The sequence below is a fragment of the Corvus kubaryi genome, unplaced genomic scaffold (genome assembly GCF_017639235.1).
Source record: "Corvus kubaryi isolate FWS band 111438036 unplaced genomic scaffold, C.kubaryi_AGA036_p1.0 65287, whole genome shotgun sequence".
Lineage (NCBI taxonomy): Eukaryota > Metazoa > Chordata > Aves > Passeriformes > Corvidae > Corvus > Corvus kubaryi.
The window spans coordinates 41,561-62,137 of record NW_024581892.1 but is presented as its reverse complement, the minus strand read 5'-3'; the positions used below and the strand labels follow the sequence as shown (position 1 = coordinate 62,137).

Below are 20,577 nucleotides of genomic sequence, written 5' to 3'. Positions count from 1 at the left end.
AACAAGAAAAACAGAGGAATGTTTATCTTAAATTGTTAGGACTACTACAAAGCATTAAGTTTATGCTACTACCATTTCTGATCTCTTTATTTCCCTTTCACCCAGCCCTTTATTTACCTTGAATCCCCAAAGGACTAATATTGCCTCTCAATGCTGGCACATGATGGTACCGGTGTGGCCTTGAACTCCTGTACATCCAGTGGTACCTGCCAATTTCCATTTCTGGTCTGGTGATCACTGCCAATTTTAGGTGGTAAAAAGTCAGTGTCACCAGCAAGTTTTAGTTCAGTACTTTCAGTCATTTAACTTTAAAAACAAGAGCCCAAAAAAACACACTGTAGTTTCATAACTGATACAACATAACCTTACAGACTAAGGGAGAGATTAGGAGGGATGATCAACAGGGAAATGCTCACACAAGTGTTAAGAAAGGTTGAATAGCTGAAAGTCCACCTAGGATTTGAGTTAAAACACATAGGGAAGGGCTTTCTATTCCTTACCCCCACCCACTCTAACGTCTCCCTCTCTTTGTCCATGACAAAAAGCTCTGCTCCAGAAGTAAAGGAATGTAAAGTCATAGAAAATCACATTACCTGTTTTTAAAAAATACTCTAATGCTGTCAAAGAAAAAGGTTATTGCTTTATGTCTAGGTAGGGCAAACACAAAGGTTTGCTCTGATACTTTCTTATATTAAAAAAATAAAAGTTTGTGGGCTTTATTTCACATAGGCTCTGCTCACATCCAAAAATCTGGACCAAGTGTGTTAAAAACTATTTGTCCCAGGTTCATGACCAAGAAGAGCAGTCCTGCTTCTCCTTGTCTTTTCAGAGGAAGCCCAGCAACAAGACTCCACATGCGGTAACTCACCTCACCCACTCACACACTCTTTGCACACTCATTGGCACAGGGTTTCTGTGCCCCTGAAAGAGACCACTGGGGAAACAGCATCAAAGCACTTTTGAGCCTACATGTCCCCCATTGGTACCCCTATAGCCTTGTCAAAGCTGTCAGGGTGAGACAGCTTTTATTCCAAATGCACCAGGGTCCCCCTCTGCAGTGGCTAAATGAGAAAGCAACCATCATTTCTGGCTGAAGCAAATCCAATTCAGCAGTGTTTGGGCACCTGGAGAAAGTGAAAGTTGTGGGGATGAAAACCCTATCTACTGTAGACCAGATTAGAGACAAATTTCAGGGGGTAGGAGAAGTAGAAATGCCATAAATTTCTAGCCTTTGAGGGGCTCAGAAGGTCCTGGACCTGGTCCCTCTCTCATGTGGTTTTGCTGTTTGTGCAGTGAGGAGCTTGGCACAGCCGTATTTGCATATGTCAAGAGGACAAAAAAAATCTTGGCCTTGAATCCAAATGTTGGATCTAGAGATTTAAACCAAGAATTTGTTCATCTTCTTTATCAGCAAATGAACTCCAATACTGAAAGAGTCTTTTAGGTTTTGTACATAAATTTAGTATCAATAGCTCTCTAAAGGATACTTTGTGGCTTAGTAATTTTCCCCTCTCTGAATCTCACACACAAACCAGCAAGCAGATGTCAGTAAACCTTCCACAGAAGACATTATTTCGTGTTGCATGGCTTACTCTTCCTCTTACTTGTCTTAGGAAAGACAAGTTCCACATCTTATGAGCATAACAAAATGCAAAATGTGTTGAAAATACTGGTCCAAAATGACTGCACACTCTCAGGATGATATCATCTTCTGCTCAGAGAGGAACAATCCTGCTTGTGAGATCACAAGGAATGCCATAATAATTGAATTGGATATAAAATGGAAATGAAAATTCTTCGCTAGCACTGCATACCTCCTCTCCTCTGCCTCCCCAATGTCTGCGCCCTGCCTTTTTGAAGCTACTTACTGGACACAGGTAAAAGATTCAGACTTTAAAAAAAAAAAAAAAAAAAAAATTAACCAGCTGCAAAGACTTCCAAAAAGAAAAGAATTCTTCATTTGCACTGCAGCAGCATCTAAACCAAACTTTTGACATCAAGATTTTATCTTACTAGCTTGAACCCACAGTTTGAGATTTCTCCTGCAGTGGCCACAAAAAGCACTTGTTCAGAGCAGCAGAGCAGGCAGCTCCTTTTCTCCCTTAGCCTGGGGGAACACTGGTGAAGTCACCTGTCTGCTGTGGTACAAATATCAAACCCTGAAACACAGAGACAGCATGTAGACTTTGTAGCATCATTTCTGTAAATGAAAATATTCTATGGAGTTGGTTTCTTTAATTAGCAGTTTCTGGTTTTGCAGTAACAGGGCTCCTTTCATTAGGAGGCAGTTCAAACTCCATAAGGAATCTCAGTTTTCCCACTGCTCTGCAGAGACACTTAGCAATGGCTATTTGGTAGCCCTTAATGCATGCCCGGCACGACCTCTGAAGATGAAGAGAATCTCTGGGTGACTTTGCTGGGACCCACCCAGGCCCACTCATGTAAAATCAACACCCAGTCAAAAGCTCCCTGGGCTTCAGTGGCATAACAACTACTGCACACAGTCTGTACCCACTGGAATTTAACTCTGTACCCCGAATAGTTGGGAAGGAAACAGGCTTAAAGGGCTTCTTTACCTTTTGCTTTTTGAGGAACTAACTGCATTAATTGCATTCCCTGGTCTAGGTTACAATACCCTTCACCCACAGCCAAGCTCCCATGGCTCGAGGCCTCCTGTTGGAACCAGGTTGTCCTCAATCCTGCACAGACACACCAGCTACAGAACTGACAATGTTTTCATGCCACACCACGCAGGCACACGGATGGCGACCATGGTGTTCAATATGCATTGCGATGAATCATCTTGCACGCCTGTAATAAAAATTCACAGGGCTCAACATCCTCATGCTCACTGCCTTTATAATAAGGTTTTAGAGGAAACAGACAGTTTTGACATTTATCTGTCTCAGCTGATGAAGCAGTCCATGGGAGCAAAGAGAGGATGTTGTTTCGTCATTGATGGTCTGGTGATGAATACTGGACAAGGAGGAAGGCTGGCCAGAAAATGGGGAAGGGTCAGAGTAACTGAAGGAGACCTTCCCCCCTCTTTGCTTCCCTCTTTAGCCTCTTTGCTCCTGCTGCAAAATCCACTGTGCACATACAGTGCCATCTGGGTTTCCCCCACCCCCCGTTACCATATCCCATGGCACATATGTCTAGGTTTTTTGCTTTCACGAGGTTGTTCAGATCAGTAGGAGTACATTCTCCGAGTATTTTTCAACCCCCTCCTATTTAGAAACCAAATCCTATTCATTAAAACCTAAATCACTAAGCCTGCCAAATTATTATCCCCAGAATATCGCGTGTCCCAGATTCTCCCTGGGCTGGACCTCTCTTCCTACAGTTGTATTCTTCAGGGACTTAGAGCAGTTATTGTTGTCAGTGGATCTGAAACACTAATCAACTGCTTGAAATGGGGAAAAATATGCAGCATACTAAAAATCTTTGAATGGCTTGACAGCTCTGATACCACTGTGTGAGTCTACCATTAAGTGGGTACCTTAGAAATTTTGGTTGATGATCATAATACATATTTTAAAAAAACCCTTTTTTTTTTCAATTTGTTGTAATGAAAAATACATCTGTGATGTATCAAAATGTCATAAGCTCACTGTGTAAAAATAACTTTCCTAAAAGTGAAATAGACTGCACGACAATCCATTCCTTTCTCACGTGTTTAAATAAAGCTGTAAAGTGCAACAACTGTACAACTGGGTGTAATAGTGTAAGAAAAGAAAAGTATTTTCTTTATATTTTGACTAGTATATGCTTATCTATTTAGAGCTTAAAAGCTGAAACATGGCTTCATATACCATGAGAATAATAAAGCTCACAGCTATTACTGAGCACGAGATCTTCTTTTATCAAGAGCACATAAGCAGGGAAGAGCCAATTAAAAGGGACCTTTAGTACAACTGCTCAAATTGGTCTCCATTATTCCTCAGCACAGCATAGGCAATTTGAACATCATATGTATTCATATAGAGAAACTACACTCTGGTATCATGGTTTTCTTCTATCCCATGTGTAATTGGTGAATTCACCATGGTCATCCACAGTTGGGGTTTATTTTCTTTTTTTTCTTCTTTTTCTTTTTTATTAATTTTGCAACTTGGTAGTATTTCTCACAGTTAAGTGAAAAGGGAAACTTCTTGTCTCTGTTAATGTGTATCAGGATCTATATCCTTCACTGCTGATGCAAAACGGCATTTCGCTTTTCTTATTTATTCCACCTCAGTAAATCTGCCTGCCCAGTCCTCACATTTTGATTTAATTTAATGCCTGCAAGATAAACCCTGTCATTTGTAATAATTTTTAAACCTTCATCTTTAAAATGCATCCAATCTGTCCTGCAGCCCTGCAAAGTATCTGTTAAACATTTTGCTTCAGCTTTCATGGTGTTCTCCTCTGATAAGGGCTGCTGGTACACAGTATAAAGCTGACTTATTTCTTATCTCCATCAACATGGGGGTTGTTCCAATTCCAATTAAAAAAACTGGGGCAGCAGCCACTCATCTGGGCGCAGAGAAACAAATGTCAGATAAACACGGAATCCATCAGCTGCGTAGTATCACTGCCTGAATCATGAAAATAGTTAAAAGATAGAAGGGGAATTCTATACAGTTTAGCAAACTTTAAGAATCTAAATAATTTTCAATCATTTTAATTTATAACCCAGTAATTATTCATAAAGCACATTAGCTTGTGCAAATTGTCTCAGCTACACTGCAGTCCAAAATAGCTGGCTGTCCACATCTGCCACAGAGATGGGAAACACAAACCAATACCTGTGTGACACCACCGCTCACATACGACTGCTTCAGGTGCTCAAACTGAAAACAGACCTCACTGCTCATGCCAAGTGCTCTGGAAGCATTGCTCTCCAGTGTTCTCCCAAGTACCGGCAGCCCGGTACACAGACAGCATGTAGTCCTAGCCCAGCTTCCTCCAAGTGTTTATTCCACAAAACTGCAGTACATCAAGAAGGTCCTTGCATTGAAAACACACCCCAGAAACATGCAGTTTAAAATTCTGGTAAAGGGAAAAAACCTCTTAGCTTAAAAGTATGATTTGCTATTAGTTAAATGCAGATACTTTCCCCAGAACCTGGCAGTGAAAAGCATACAGGGTGTGAACTTGAATACCCAAAGCAGAATGCTCATCATCTTCCCTTGCTCAGACTTAGCAATTGCAGCATCTCCCAAACCCCTCCAGATGATGGTTTATCTCCTTAGGCTTTGCAATTAATTTCTAGAAGAAAGAGTTAAAAGACCCTGTGATAGCACTTCAACTGCTTCAAGCTGTGGCAGTTGCCTTGAAATCACTGGATCTAGGGCATCTCATAAAGGATGGCCATTACCAAGTCCAGGTGGGATCCTAGAGGGAGAAGTAAATGTTGCAAGGCTGGCAAGCATGTGAGGCATAACAAGAGTTCTGGTCCAGACTAAACGGAGGAGTCATCTTCTGTTTTATACCCCAAAATGAAGCAGCAGCATTTCCCTGCAGGTTTCTTTACACAGAGAAAAAGCCCATTTTCCTCCCTGGGAGCTGCTGGTAAAAGAGCCCTTTTGAAACATTCTGACATTTGAGAAGTACCTGATGCCTGCTGAGCCCATCTGAAAACCCAACTGGTCTCGACAGATTTAGCACTTTGGAAAATCTGCCCCTCAAAACCAAATACGACTCCTCCATGACCACTTCACAGCAGTAACTTTATAAGGGAATCTGGTCTATTTGTTTTACTATAAAAATTAGGACTGTTTCAGCTTTCTGCACTTTATTTGATGTGAAGCATATTGAGAATTTAAGTGAATATACAGAGCATAATGTGAGAGACCATGTGTTACTTTCAGGAATCAGAGGACCGGCAAGAACAAAGCCTACAAGTGTTACATACATACACCTGTGTAACAGATCCAAAGCATAACATTATCATAGAAAACCTAGGAAATGGTGGTAACATTGGGATAGGAGGCTCCCTTGCTTGCATTCGATGAAAGCAACAGATCAACCACCTTGACTTGGAAGCAGATTTACTGTTCTACATGTTGTGCTTTCATCCTTGCCAAAACAAAAGGGAAGCCATAAACTCATCATAAACACACTCAGCAACACATTTTGTTTTGCACAGCTGCTAATGCATACAAATAACTTTCTTTAGTATTTATTGTAACATGAATTCCATCGGTTTAAAAGGAGCTTGTCAATCAGGAGAAAGAATTGCTGTAATTTTTGAAGAATGATCAGTTCAAGGTGGTTTTATAGTCAATCTATCCAGGACATTTTGTACATTAATTACTCAAAATCTGCAGTAAGGTGGGTTATTGTCCACATACACTAATGGCTTTCAGAGTTTAATCTCTCATCAGTGGACCTCCTTTTGTGAAATCCCTAAGGGATTGTGTAGTACTGTGTCTAATCACTTGACAAATTTCATTTACTTGAAACTGAAGCTCATTTTATATGAAGTGTGTAGCAGAAGTCAGATTCAAAGTAGGAAAACAAAATCTGTTACTGGACAGTACCAGGATTTATCATGTTTATATCTGAACTGCTTAACAATCGATGAAAGAATTCTGCTTGGGGAAATGCATTAGTTGTTTATCATCTGCTTAAGCCTATGAGATACCAGATGAGATACTCAGATTGCTTATAAATGATACACAACAGGTTAAAAAATATGACTCAAGTAAAAAGAGAGGAAATTTAAAAAATTTTGTTACTGTAGTCTACTACACTGAAGAGGAACGGCTATTTGACATAAATTATACGACACAGAAACAAAATATCCCTTGCTGGTTGAATTTACGATCTGAAGTTCAGCACTCCAAACCAACCAGAATCACCTGTGAAGCTGGGATGGCTGAAGCACCTCTCTTTCTGCATTGCCATCTCCCTACCACAGAACCATTACCATGGAATTGTTCTCTCCATTAAGCAGCAATTCTCAGTGATTAACGCATCCTGAAATCTAATGTTGCAAAACTCACTGCATTGTTCCCCCTTATCATAGTGCAGGCAGATCTCTACTAAAGTGCAATTTGCCAGATGACACCATAGAAAAGGAATTTTAAAAATAAGAGTAGTATTTGGCATCAAGCTCACTACACGACGGTTGTGTGACATTATAATGTATTATAGGTTGCTATAACCTAGGTCTCCCACACTGCATTGCAAAGCCTTGCTACATGGCTAGTCCCGATGAAAACACCAGATTACGGCTCTGAAAACAACAACCACACAGACACACGCTACCTCTGTAAACCAAATTAACCAAAATCTGTCAAAGATGCAGCAATAACAAGACTTCTTTAGCAAGCATCATTTCGGGTAGGGTTAGGACAGATTCAGAGCAAATACAGACACAGACAGAAAGGTTGATGCTCTATTAATTTGTTGTCAAGCCATGCAGGAAAGGACGGCTGAAAGCCCGAAGATGCAGTAATGATTGTTTAAGAGCTATTTGAAAAAGTGACAAAACTGGCCTAAACCTCTTTAAGCCCCCTGAATGAAAAGATTTAAACAGGCTATTGTTAGACCCCTGGGTACCTTTTTTCTCTTGGCTTTGTTCTGCATTTTCCTCCGCTGCAGTTTCCATGGCTGGCTTCATACCATCCACCAAAAATGCCGCCCCCCCCCCCCCCCCCCAGCAAGCACTTTTTCTCTTCGCCTCCTTTCTCACTCCCTTCCGTCTCCTATTTACAGCGGCGGTGATTGAGCGGCTCTGTTCTCCCCTACAGTAGATTACAGTCTTTTCCAAAATGCCAGAAAAGTCTTGTCAGCTTCAATTTCGCTCCTCTGACTGGTCCACGAGAAGCTGTGCCAGCTCGCTCAGCTATACGTCACCACGGTCCCCAGCTATAAAATAGCCATCCTGAGGCTCGGCTTGCCACACCGTGGGGACCAGCATCACCCGCTCGCGCCCCCTTCCTCCTGCCCTCCGCTCTTCCCCTCTTTCCCCGTCTCCCAACAAATGTTAATCGATTCTGCGGGCAGTGAATGGATTGGTGGCATCGGGAGGGGAGATGCAAGTGAGAAAGAAAGGAGCCCCCCGGCCGCCGTCTCTAAGGGGAGTGCACGCCGGCACACAATCACAAGGCTCCCTTTCCCATGGGACCTTGTTATTATGCTTTGCATTTTGATTTATTCCACATGCCCTCTGCTCTTTCAAGGGGTGGGGGGTGATGGGTCTGTTCTCTCTGTTTGCTTTCTTTGCCGAGAGTTCCGCTCACCCACGGCAAAAGGCTGTGAGAGAAGCATACAAGCAACAGTGGGCATATATGTATGTACATGGAAATTTAAATTCTTTGACTCGAAAGCACAATGGAAAAAAAAAAAAATCCAAGCAAGGAGACAGGAAGCAAGCTCAAGCGACCTAAAATGCACGTGCAACACTTTAAAGGATAAAATGTTTAAGACAACACAACTTGGGCTTTAAAAGGAGGTCTGCCACTAGAGCCCTAAAGCCATGCTTGGGAGTGAGCACAGAGTTGCTGTTCAGCATGTTTGATCACTCCCCTAAATCCAGACAGACTGCAGTGTGATCAAATAAGCTGTACTTGGGAGCAACAAACCCAAGACATGCCAACGTTGCACTGCCTGAGGTGACTTTAGGTGTCCCCAGCCCGCTCCTGTGCTGGGGAGCCACAGAGCAGGGCAACACCACATAGGGGTATTGTTCCCCTCCCAAAATCCGGGACAACTGACACATTTAAGGCTGTACTGAGGCTAATTAACCTTGCCTGTCACTTTGCTTGTCTCAATGCCTCACAGTGCAACACACCACACAGGGCACAAGTGCCCAAAGGCACCCCTTTGTGTGTGTAGGACTGTGGAGCAAGCAGGGAGTAATGGCCTTTGTGGTCCAGCCACTGCAGCCAGTTCTGCAGCCCGCAAGGACGCCCAGTAGATTCAGCAAATGCTGGGGATGTTAAAACCTACACCCTGCATGTTCCCTAGAACAGATTCAAACAGGAGAGTGGGAAGAGGGAAGCAGTCCAATGATTTGTAGCTGCAATTTAGTCTCTTCTGGTTGAAGTTACTACACCCACAATTTTGCTGTGCATTTTTATTTCTAGATGCCTAGTGAAAAGCACAAAAGCCCTCAGACCCAACCATTAGAGAAAGTTCCCTTCTTTAAGAAATTAGTGCACAAACCCTCTTCTCTCACCACAGCTAACACAGCTGTTATTTTGCTTGGGGCATTATTGCTCAGACTTCAGGCTTCAGCACAGCTGCCAGGAGGTCTTGGACATACCCTAAGGTTTCGTATCACAGCATCAAAACTTGATGTCAAGCATTTGCCTAAAATGTTTCCTTGGAGTCCAGGAAGAGTCTGCAGTTGAACTCCCACTGCAGCAGACCGCCCTATAAGCAGGAGGAAGCTAATTTGTAGATGGCATGAAGTATCCTCAGGAGTCAACATGGGGCAAGGGGTTGGGTTCCTGAAGGTAATCAAATCAGTAGCCACAGCAGAGACCTCAGCCCAGGTGGCAAGGCATATTGTCCAATCTTCCTCTCCAGTGCTCAGACAGCAATCCATACACAGATTGAAATCCTTCCCCAGCAAGACCATGCACTGCAAACACACTCCCTGAAAGAATCAGCTGAAAGGTGAAAGCGTGGGTGATGAGTTCGTTATATTCTTTTAATCATTACTAAAAGTTGTTGGTGAAATGATTATACAAAGAAAAGGTTCTACAAAGAGTGTTTTTTTTCCCCATTAAACATCAGTAAGACTGAAAATCCATACCAAATACACCCTCCTTGCTGAAAGTCACACAAATTTTAGTCATTGGTCAAAGCAGTTGATTGCTTCTGACATAAAATTCTCTTCTTGGAATGCCTCATTGTGCAGTTGGTACTTCTGCCACAGTCTAGATCTCTCTTTCTTAATCATCTTTGCTTTTAGACTGGAAGGTCTAAAACTTAAAAAGGTTGCAACCTCCCTTCTGACTACCCTAAGTTACAAAAGGCCTGTTCATAACCTAATTCAAGTGGTGTAATATCAATGCACTTATCAGTATAAATACACAGAAAATACACACATAATTTGGAATTTCCTTTATTTAAACAGAAAATACATACCTCTGCTTACAGACTGTCCCTGGAGGAAACCCATGATTGTAGATCTCCCCTCTTTACTGGTGAGACCTACTCCTTCAAACAGCTGCACACCTTCCTACTGGTGAGCAGAATTTGTTAGGCAGGCTCAGGACTTCAGAGCTGATGTTTCAGAAACCCAAACCTAGCAGGCTGGGAGATTATTTCCTCGACTCTACTCCCAGGATAACCCCTTTCCCAAACAGGCAAAGAAAAATCAGTGCACAATACCAGAATCAACTTAACAAGAACTTGAACTGAAGACTTCAAAAACCATCAAGGCCAACTATTCAGAAGCATTAATTCTGCCTACTAAATCATCCTCTGAAAGCTTCAAGTGATACATGAGTGTAAAGTTCTCTCCCCTCCCTTCTTACTATTTATGTATGATAGGTTTTAAGCACTTATCATCCTAAGTAATTTCTTGATTTTCAAAGTTCTGCACCATAACTGGTAAATACAGCAGATAAAACAAACTGTATGATTTCCTCCAGTGCTAACATGGGTGATGATCTTGTGCTTCAAGCATTAATCTCAGCCAGCAAGTTGTCTCATTCAATGTTCCCTCCCTTAAACAGATACATCCTTACATCTTTGTTGTAATATGTGATGAGACTGGGAGACATCAAGTTTATGCCTATGACAACACAGCAAAAGATTAAACCACAAAAGCAAAAATTAAAAAAAAAAAAAAAAAGAAAAAAAATCTTTAAAGACTGATATTCAGCAAAAACCTGCTTGTACAGACCAGACTGATTTAGATAACCAGCAACCAGGGCAGGCAGCTAGTTACATTTGAAGAGTTCAGCCCAGCAATTTATTTGCAGAACAAGATAAAAGTGGAAATGAGGAGAGGGGCTGAGCAGCAAGGGTTTCTGCTGCTAAAGCACAGCTCTGAGCCTACTGCCAAACCTCAGGATGAATAGCAGCAGAGGAAAGTATGTGAAGGCACTACAGACCAAGTCACATTCACTGCAAAGTAGTTTTTTAAAAAAGGCTTAAATCTATTTTATCTAGGTTTAAAAAAAACCCAAAACCCAAACCACACATTTAATCATTTTGCTCAGTCAATTAAAATAGCACAACTGCAGAAGTTAAAAAATATATTAAAAACCCCATTCTGTTCATGCGCCAGTTCCTTTTGAACATCTATCTTTAATGTCACTGAATCTAGTTTACATTCCTGAAGGCTGAGAAGCTCTACCATAAGCTACAGCAAATTCTTCACAAGCTTTCAGGAGATGAATACACACTTGCCATTTCTACAAAGGCTTCACAGAGCTGTAATAAAGAGTGTTCTCACATAGCTGAAGAGCAGTTTCAGATTGTCTATGTGATCCAAGACTCAGAAGTTAAAATACAGAGATTGTCCCTCAAACAAGACTGACATATAGTCCAAACAGCTAATTTTAAAGACAACTTGCAGAATACCTTTTTTTTTTAAATATGTAAGAGAAAGAACAAATACATGTGAAGCCACTTGGTGCAATGTAATTGCTTGTGTTCAGCTTTAAACCAGTTACCAAAGACTTGCTTATAAAACCCAATCCAAATACTTATGCAAAAGCAGGCAAACTTTCCATGTGGATAAAATCAAAGCATGACAACAAGTTTTCAGTTGTGCAGCAGTCATATATCAGGCAAGTACTTGAAAAAAAAAAAATTGGGGTCCATTCTTTCAGACATACTAGGTTAGTAAGAAAATGACATCCAAATTAATTAACAAATAACAGCGGGAAATCCCTGCACTTATACCACAGCATAAAACACAGACATGAGTCTGCACTGCACTTAGGGGTCTCAAGCTCAGATTTCTGTAAGAAAGAGCAAAAACAAAGTCTTAAGCATGGATAGTGGTTACCTCTGCAGCCAAAGAAAATCACTGAGTTAACCAATGGAGCTAAGTCCAGGAGGGTAAGCAAACCTTAACAGTGTGAAGATGCCAGTGCTGTGACTCCCTTAACGAAGCCTTGTGAAGATGTCAGTGACTGCTGCCAAGCTAAATGCCTGGTGGCAAGCAGCAGGCAAAGGAGATGTCACTCAGCTGTTGGGTTACATACAGGTCTCTGTCCAGCCTGCCTGTTTCCAGCTGCACCACTGCAGTTACAGCCACTGCTGAGAATCAAAGGTAATAAACAGCCCAGATCCAGAACATACACCAATAGCTAACATACAGTTGGAATACAAAGAAAGAAAGAAAAAAAAAGCCTTAGCAAGTGAATAGATGGTTCTACATGGCTTTTCCAGTAGCTAGGTCTCATCAAGTTCTCGTCTCAAAGACAGCTCAGATTGCAGAGATGTGAAGTCTACCAAAGAAAAAAAGCCTGGAGAACTATAATGAAAGTCACAATGAAAGAAAATGTTGATGTGTTCTTAAGCAGGTGGGAGCTCCATTTCTGCTTATGAAAGGCAGTCAACAGCACAGAAGGAAATAAGTAATTTTAAAAAGCGCTGGACTTTATTTATCTAATCTAAGGGCCTTAGTAACATTTTCCTGGGTGTAAGAAACTTGTATTAAAAAAAATCTGGGGAAAATAATTCATAACTCTTGACAGACAAAATACAGGAACTCAACCATGCCAAAGACTTCTGAGGAAAGGCAATACAAATGGCAACAAAATAGGATACATTTGAAACTAAGCTGGAAGCAACGTCTCCTCTTGCATCCCTCTCCTGTGAGGCTGCCTGAAGCAGCACCATGGTTTTGGCAAGCCAGAAAGATACGCTGACAAACTAGAGGCCATTTAGACTATAGTACAAAGAGCACAGAAATACAGAAAATGAAAGCCAAGGCTTCCTAGCATCTCCCCCAGAAAAAGCTTTCATTAGGCAAGTGTTCAGAGCTCCAGCTCCAATGGCTGTCTTCACCTTCTACTCCAGGTCCACAATTTTATGGCATAGTTTTCTACAAGTGTACTGCATGTCCGGTTTCAAATGCTTTAACATTACAATGAGGCAGCAAAACAAGGCTTTGAGTTACCCAATATCCATTCATTTTTCTCTTCATCTGTGGCAAGATCCTCACACATGACTAGTACATGAAGCCTTCAACAGTACTTCAAATGCTCCTCCAGAATTTTAAGGGCTACGTTTTTGATTTTGGCACACATAACCACCTTTTCTTGCTCCCTCTGTCCGTCAAAACTGAGAGGAGATTCTCAGCTATCATGCCTCTGCCTTGTAGTGCAGGAAAATAATATGCTCAAGTCTTTTGTCTTTGTTGCCTTAATTCTGCACCTTGAAGGCAATCCAACATACTTCTGCTGTGAACCTGCTTCTCCAGTACTGTTGTCAAAGCCTACTGCCATCTCAGAAAACTAACTAGAGCTTCTGAATACTTGGACATACTGAAATAGCATCCTAGATATTTATGTCGCACTTGCCAGCACTCAAGTAGAAGTGCCTCTTGTACTTGCAGAAGAGCTATTTCTGCCAGCAATTTAGAAGGCAGCAAAGGTATCATTATAATATACTCCTGTTAATACAGCTGCCTTATCTCAAAACACAAGAGCTTGAGGGGCTACCTGTTGATTTTTTTTCTCTATCTATAAATAAATGTCACTGAGTTCAGCCTTGACACAAACTTATCTTTTTGCTCCACAAAGTCAGATTTAATCAGACAATCCTCTCTTAACTTTACATCCAGTTCTGATTTTCAAAATTGCCCTCCTACTCTTTGCATAGACTTCAGCATCCCACCTACAATCTCATCTATTCAGTGCTCGTTTTGTTCTTCAGTCTTGGCTTCAGTCCAGTCTTTTCACAAAGCGTGGAAAAAAGCAGGAAAATAAAAAGAAGTGCAAAACCCTACAGCTCCCCAAAAAGAAACCAGGGGTGTTCATTATAGAAGGGTACCTCACACTGTGCTGTGTACTGGGGCTACACATGGGGAGGGACAAGGATGAAGAATCCTCCTAGAATGTCACACAGGATTCCATGCGCAAACCACAGATGTAGATATGTGTATGTACACAAGCAGAAAACACGTCTGTGTGCATATTCATATGTACATGAAGAAAATGCATACGATTATATAAATGTTTTTACTGAACTGTAAACCATGTGAGCACCGTTGGAACCACTGTGAGGAATGCATACTACTTTACAGAGTCATGCAATAGGTATTCAGTTTGATAGCGAAGGCAGAACCATCCCAGTGCTACAGACTGCTACAGACTTCTCCAGCTCAAGGTTTCAAGGCCAGGAACCAAGTTACCCAAGATCAGACTGGAGTTTGCAATAGAGCTAAACCATGCCTTGTGAGCACCATTACCTGTTTGCCTCAGTACCCTAGGCTGAAAAACTGGCCCCACCAGCCCGAGGCTCTGCCATACATTGCTCCTAGACCCACTCATAGATTGTTGGGCAGTTGTGTGTCAACATTTTGAAATGCCCACCTAACCCAACAGTCAAAATGTTGACGTACAAGAAAGCTTCAAAATAATGACTGGTATGAGGTACTGAAATTCATTGTTTGAAGCTTCAGCACCCTGTAAGTCACAATGACTGTAGCTGTTTCCCTGAGACAGAAAATTCCCATTCCAGTGTAATTAAACTATACTTTGGGAAAGATCCTGGACTAGTTCTGTCATGCAGTGCTGGACAGCCTGTTGAATTGCAAATATAGTTTCTGTTCACACATAAGAGACTAGTCATGAAATCCTCAGTTAAGACACTAACGAAAGGGTCCCCAATTAATCATTGTATTCTTTGCAACAGCAGATATCCTCATTAGGAAAGCAGCAGGACATTAACAAGTCCCACGTTGAGAGTGTCCAATTAACTCATCAACTAAATATGTGCCAAGCAACTTCTCCGGTCTAGCTTTTCCAGTCCCCTCTTTCCAGCTGCAGCGATTGGGATCCCAGTCATGTCTAAAGTAGTGGTTCTTTTGCTCTTTGCAAAGCCTTTGAGAGCGCCGCCGGTGAACAACAAACAACGGCCACTCAAGTGTTTCACAGGTCTTTCACTTGCGCCCATAAAAAGCTAAGTGTGCACTCAACGAGTTCAGCACAATTAAGAAAAAAAACCCCACCCCTCTACCTTTATAAACAGGGAATGACTTAACCTGCTAACAACGAGTGTGGTTGGAGCTCCGTCTGGATCATGTCACGCCTCGATTTTTGCCGTACCTCAGCAGTGGGTGATCCTGCATACGAAGTGAGCTCTTAGACAAAAGTGCTATAGGGTGAGTTAAGGACAAAGTAGCAGCTTTCAGCCTGGATTCCCAGATAGGCTGTCAAGTAAAATCCCTTGCCAGGGCAGGATTATTCCCTAGAGTATACATTTCCAACACTTTATCTCGCCTAATTTTCTAAGTGTCTCAAGCTTGGAGCCTTTCAATGTTTCGAGAGAAGAGCCATTCTGTGGCCCGGCAGGTTTTGAGGCTTGGCACAAAGGAGGGCTTGCACAAAGGCCAGGGTGCCGCTGCAGTCAGCGCAGAAGGAGCAGCTTCTCCAGAAGGAGCAGGGTCCCTGTCTCTGAAATGGCCTCCAGTCCTGCTGCCTGAAAACCACCCAGACTCTCTTTTGAGCTATCCCTAGTTATATCCCCATTTCTGTTTCTTTCCAAACATGACATTCACTTGTTTTAAACAGCTGAAAGGCATAATTTCTGCGCTCTGTTATGACTCAGAGTGAAATTCATTTAGCATCTACTTTTCTTCATCTGTCCCTCGTATCATTCCCATCCCATTTTATTTCTGCTCTGGTTTTCAGCACATTTGTAACCATTTCTCTTGCACTCAGAGCTTCCCAAGTGTAAACACTAAGCATTCTCATTATATGTTTCCTCTGGAGACCCTGACATTCGTTATTGAAAATGCCCCAGGCATTTTTTATTTCAGTAGTACTACAGACACCTCTTCCATATATATATCACTGCTACTGATTCCTGAAGTAGTTATCTGTTCCACCTTTCTGCACCATTTGGAGAGGAAAAGAAAGGAGTTAAGAAAGGGAGAAGGGATGGATATATTAAAACAAACCCTACAATTAAAACAATGAGAAAAGCACAAGGCAGAAACAACACCCAAGGCTCTGGCTAAGGTTCTTTCTTCGGTCTGTAAGAAGAACTCTGAGTGGAAAAAAACTTTACTACATCAAGTGTATGCTCACTGTCCTGAAGGTGACCAGAGGCATGTTGCTCAACATGGGACAGAGCTCCTCTCATTGCAGCTCAGAGACTTGCCCACAGGCTGCAGAAAAAGACCAAGCCATGCCCAGCCAAAATCACCCAGCCCAACTTGCCTGTTCACAAGTTTATTAGTACAGGGAAGAAACTGAAGACCAGCCACAGCTTTAAAAGTACTTATAAATGCTTAATTCCAGCCATGGTCCTCAGAAACTAATTGTGTGTTTGAGTGTAGCAGATACTTCTACTGCAGACAGAACACGACCAGATTGCAAAAGCAATCAAAAGCCCATTTTCTTAGTTTAATTTGCCATTAGTACACTGCAGATTTATAGAGCCAGACAAACAACTATAACTAAATTTTCACTGCCATTTCAAACTGTTTCCAAGCAAATATCATAGCAACGTTATCAGATCATCAAGTTCACTCAATCCCAAATTCTCTACAATAAAACAACACTTACACATGTATAAAGGAAAGCAGAAAATGTATTCCTGAGTATCTCCCTAGTTCTGGACCAACAGGGTCCTGAGACAAACCCCATCATTTAAAGACCTTTTCACAACTTTAAGAGAGAAGGAAAAAAAATCAGTCAGTATTTAACAACTAGTGTTCTAGTGTTTAGAGATTTTTAATATATACTAAACACTGATGAATGTATTTATTTGAACCTCAAATACAATCATATAGATATGGCAACAGACTAAGTAGTATTTCACAGACTCCCTTCTGTTGCATAACTGAGAAGAAAAAAAGTCACGCCAGTTGCAGCATCCCCCATTTCCCGAGCTGAAGGCGACTCTTCACAGAGGGAGCTCAGCGCGGCGCCGCCAGTGAGCACCACTGCCCTGCACGCATCAGCAGCTTGGAAAAGAAGTGATGGAGGCCTTGTCACGGAAAATCTGTTATTTCAGCTTAAACTGCACTTCTAGGGAACAGAAAGTAGCTGCCCGTGTTGCACAGAGAGAACCCCCGGGCTCCAGGGCTGCGGGATGGGTGATGGTGGCCGGAGCTCGCACACCCTGGCAGCAGCAGCCCCTCCGCCCCGTCGCGGTGGCTGCCGGGGAGCGCCCCAGGACCCCGGCTGGCGGGGATGGGGGGTCCCAGGGGCCAGGGCAGCCGGCGCCCCTGGGAACCCGCCCGGCCCGGGCCTTCACGGGTGACCGGGCTCGTCAGCCCCATTCAGCGCCGCTCCCCGCGCACAATGCCCGGAGCCGCGCTCCCAGAGCACGGGCCTCCCCCTGCTCCCGCTTTTATCATCCTTCATATCTCAGCGATGACAGGCCTGAAAGGGCTTCTGATGGGAAATGTGCTTTGAATTAGCATATTTCCCCCTGCATACAATGGAGGCATTAAGCTGCTGCGTTTTGCAAGTCCAAACAAAAGCAGCCCAGGCTGTTTTTAGCATCGCTGTTTGAAGTTTTATTTCCCCTCTCTCTCCCGAGTTGCAAGCATATTTAACAAATTTTCACTCTTTCTGTAAAGAAGGAAGCACGACTGAGAAAATCTTATTATTTGATCGGTTTCAGACTTTAGAAGAAAAAGACTATCTTTCGATACTGCAAAGAGGAACACGGTGTCTGTGCGCTGCTTCCACTGAAGTGCAGCTCAGGGTCCACCCCCCAGAGAGCTTGTGTGGCTGCCGTCAACACTTGCACGGACCCTGTCATCGAGGATTTCCGAACTCGAACACATTCACAGTAACCCAGTAGAAAGGGTCCTGTATTCAGCTCAGTTTTACCCCTGTACCCCGGGCACACTGTTGAAAATACCAGTTTTGAAAATGAGAAACGGAACCACTGTGCTGTAAGGAGAAGCAAAAAAAAAAAAAAAAAAAAAAAAAAAGCGTCTTTCCCCCATCCTGGAATTATCCTTTGGTTTAACAGGAGAGCTGAACCTCAGAAGTACAACCTTTATGAAGTGGTTTCAACCTAGAAAGTGAATTTCTATTTGCCCAGAAAAAGAGGGCAAGAGGAAGGAGATGGAAATTAGTTCAACACAGACAGAAGAGGAGGAAAAAGCACTCGTGCATCAAAACATCTTTGGGCAACAGCTGCCAGGAGAAAGAATCTACCTCAGCTCAGTGTGTTTGTCTATAATTGCTCATTAACACAGTTGGACCATTAGGGAGCCAGTTTATGGCTTTCTTGGTAAAGAGGCATGTCTGCCTTCCTCCTACATTAAACAGAATTTTCTCTGAGAGGAAGGCATAAGATTACAAAGTCAAAATGCTTCTTAGAGGAAGGATTTGGTGGTTTGGGTTTGGTTCTTCTTCTTCTTTTTCTTCTTCTTCCCTCTCCCAAAATTTCCACAGTATTTATGTAATCTTCTATATGCGGCACAGCTAAGAACAAAAATCACACTCCTTAACAACAAGAGATTACAGCAGAAAAGCAGAATGCCAATGAGATCCCAGGCAGGCAGCTTGCAAGTGAGGTGGATATAAAAGCTCTTCAGAAAAAAGCCTGGGTTGCAGCCTGCAGAAGGAGTCTTGTAGGAGAAATGTCTGCTTTGTTCAGACTCTTCTGTTCTGTTTGAGAAAATTTTCCTGAGGATGAGGATCCATTACTGCTCCTTGATTTCTTTTGCAGCAATGCTCAAGATACTCAACAGTGCACGAGCACTTTGCTCTCAGCCATCCACTTCCACCCTGCCACATGCCAAGCGGCCCACGCAGCACCACGCTTCCTCCCGCAGAGTGCCAGCCCCTGCAGATCTGCACAACCTGGCAGGAGAGGCATTTCACTCACTGACTTCCACCACAATGACAGAGCTCCTGGCCCTGGCACAGTACAGTGTCCATATGGCAACTGCGCAGCAGCGACTGAGGTCTGACTGTAGACATCCTCCTCCCTCCGGCAGGGACCCTCCCTTCTCACCACAAGGTCCTCTGCAACACTGAGCATCTACAGACCGAGGGTCTGACCCCTAGTGACTCACACTCTTCTCTGATGCACCAGCTCTGCCAACTTGACTCCCAGGAAAGCTTTTTCATAGTTTCCAGTAGCCACAGGTTCACTTTTAGTGTGTTTGTTCAGGGGCTCAAAGGAATCCGGCTGGAGAGGACTACACATTATTTGGCAGTATTTCTCTACCACCACATGAACATTGCCTTTAAAGGCTGGGCTGGACATGTGTTTTCCCATGCTCTGAGGCATTTCACAACTTGGTACCAAAGTAGTAGACAAGGCTGCCACATGTTAGCACAGGAAGGTCTAATGTCAAAGCAAAAGAGAAGGGACTTAAGAGGCCCTTCAGAGGCCTTCATTAGGTCATTAACAGATGGGTGAGAGTAACAAAGCAGTCTAGGCAGGAGAAAAGAGGAATTAAAGACCAAAATGGAGACTGTTTTTCTCACTCACACTGGAATGAGAACTTCACTTTGTAAGTGCTCCTTCTGAGATGACTCCTTTGGAATAAAATCCCACAACAGAAAACGAAATAAAATAGATCTCAGCTCCATTCACATAGAATTCTCCTTATCTCAACCCATGAGACTTTTGCTACATTTTCTCTGCATTACACAGCTGAGGAGGGCACCTAATGTCTAGCCAGGGTCAACCCACAACAGGTGGTAAGAGATCTGACCACTAGAAAGGTCCAGTAAACTCAGCAATGAGATTTTATGCTACTTAGGGATGAATGTCTATCAAAAGAAACTTCAGGTAAAACAGTGTCATAACTTTGAATTTAAATCAAGGAAAGAGAAAGCTGAGAAAAAAAGCCCTCCACTTATTTAGAAATACTATGTCTCACCTGCACAATTTCTCTTCAGCATCTTGGGGTGTGAAGAAGAAAGGAAGTGAAAAAACTCAGACCAGGGTAAACCAATGCCTTTCACATTGCTGACACTCAAAGGGACATGATCACAGCACTTACCAATCGAGGAAATATTCTCAAATTTCATTTATTCTTCAGATTCACTGGATTCAGACCAAGGATGAATACAGAGCACATGCCGCCATCCGCTGTGGTGTTCTGGCACAGGGCAGCACCCTGCCAACAAAGACACCACTCTTCCTTTCAGAGAGCCCCAGAAAGAGCGCTCTGTGTTCTCATGTGATGAGGCAGGCTTTTACAACTTGGATCACTACAGGGTATTGAACTCTGACGGTCTGCTTACTGAGGGTTCACTTGCTTTATCTCAGACCGCAACAGGTAGGTATGATATCTAAGCTAAAATAAACCATCCTCATCACATTTATTTTGGCATCATGAGTCACTATCTTACTGAAACAAAACTATCTTCTCAGCTCCACATTGAGTAAGTGCTATTAACTTTTCCAATATCCCACCTACTGCTGTTTTCTGCTGTGCAAGTGCACAGCATAGAAACATCTCAG

At 42.7% G+C, this 20,577-nt stretch overlaps 1 protein-coding gene across 6 annotated transcripts in view; it reads right to left on the bottom strand.

The window, feature by feature from the left end:
- LOC121673232 (neuronal membrane glycoprotein M6-b) overlaps positions 1-20,156 on the bottom strand; it is a 44,930-nt gene extending 24,774 nt beyond the window's left edge. The window contains exons 1-2 of one of the 6 annotated variants that reach the window (XM_042046371.1): positions 20,114-20,156; positions 15,170-15,250 (exon numbers count right to left, since the gene is read on the bottom strand). In XM_042046371.1, the coding sequence (XP_041902305.1) occupies positions 15,170-15,250; positions 20,114-20,141 (109 nt within the window). In that variant the 5' untranslated portion in view covers positions 20,142-20,156. Of the gene's footprint in view, positions 1-117; positions 238-7,548; positions 7,855-15,169; positions 15,251-20,113 lie in introns of those variants that run through there. The other 5 variants (XM_042046369.1, XM_042046370.1, XM_042046367.1 and 2 more) reach the window with 5 other exon arrangements.
- Between the last annotated feature and the right edge of the window lie 421 nt (positions 20,157-20,577).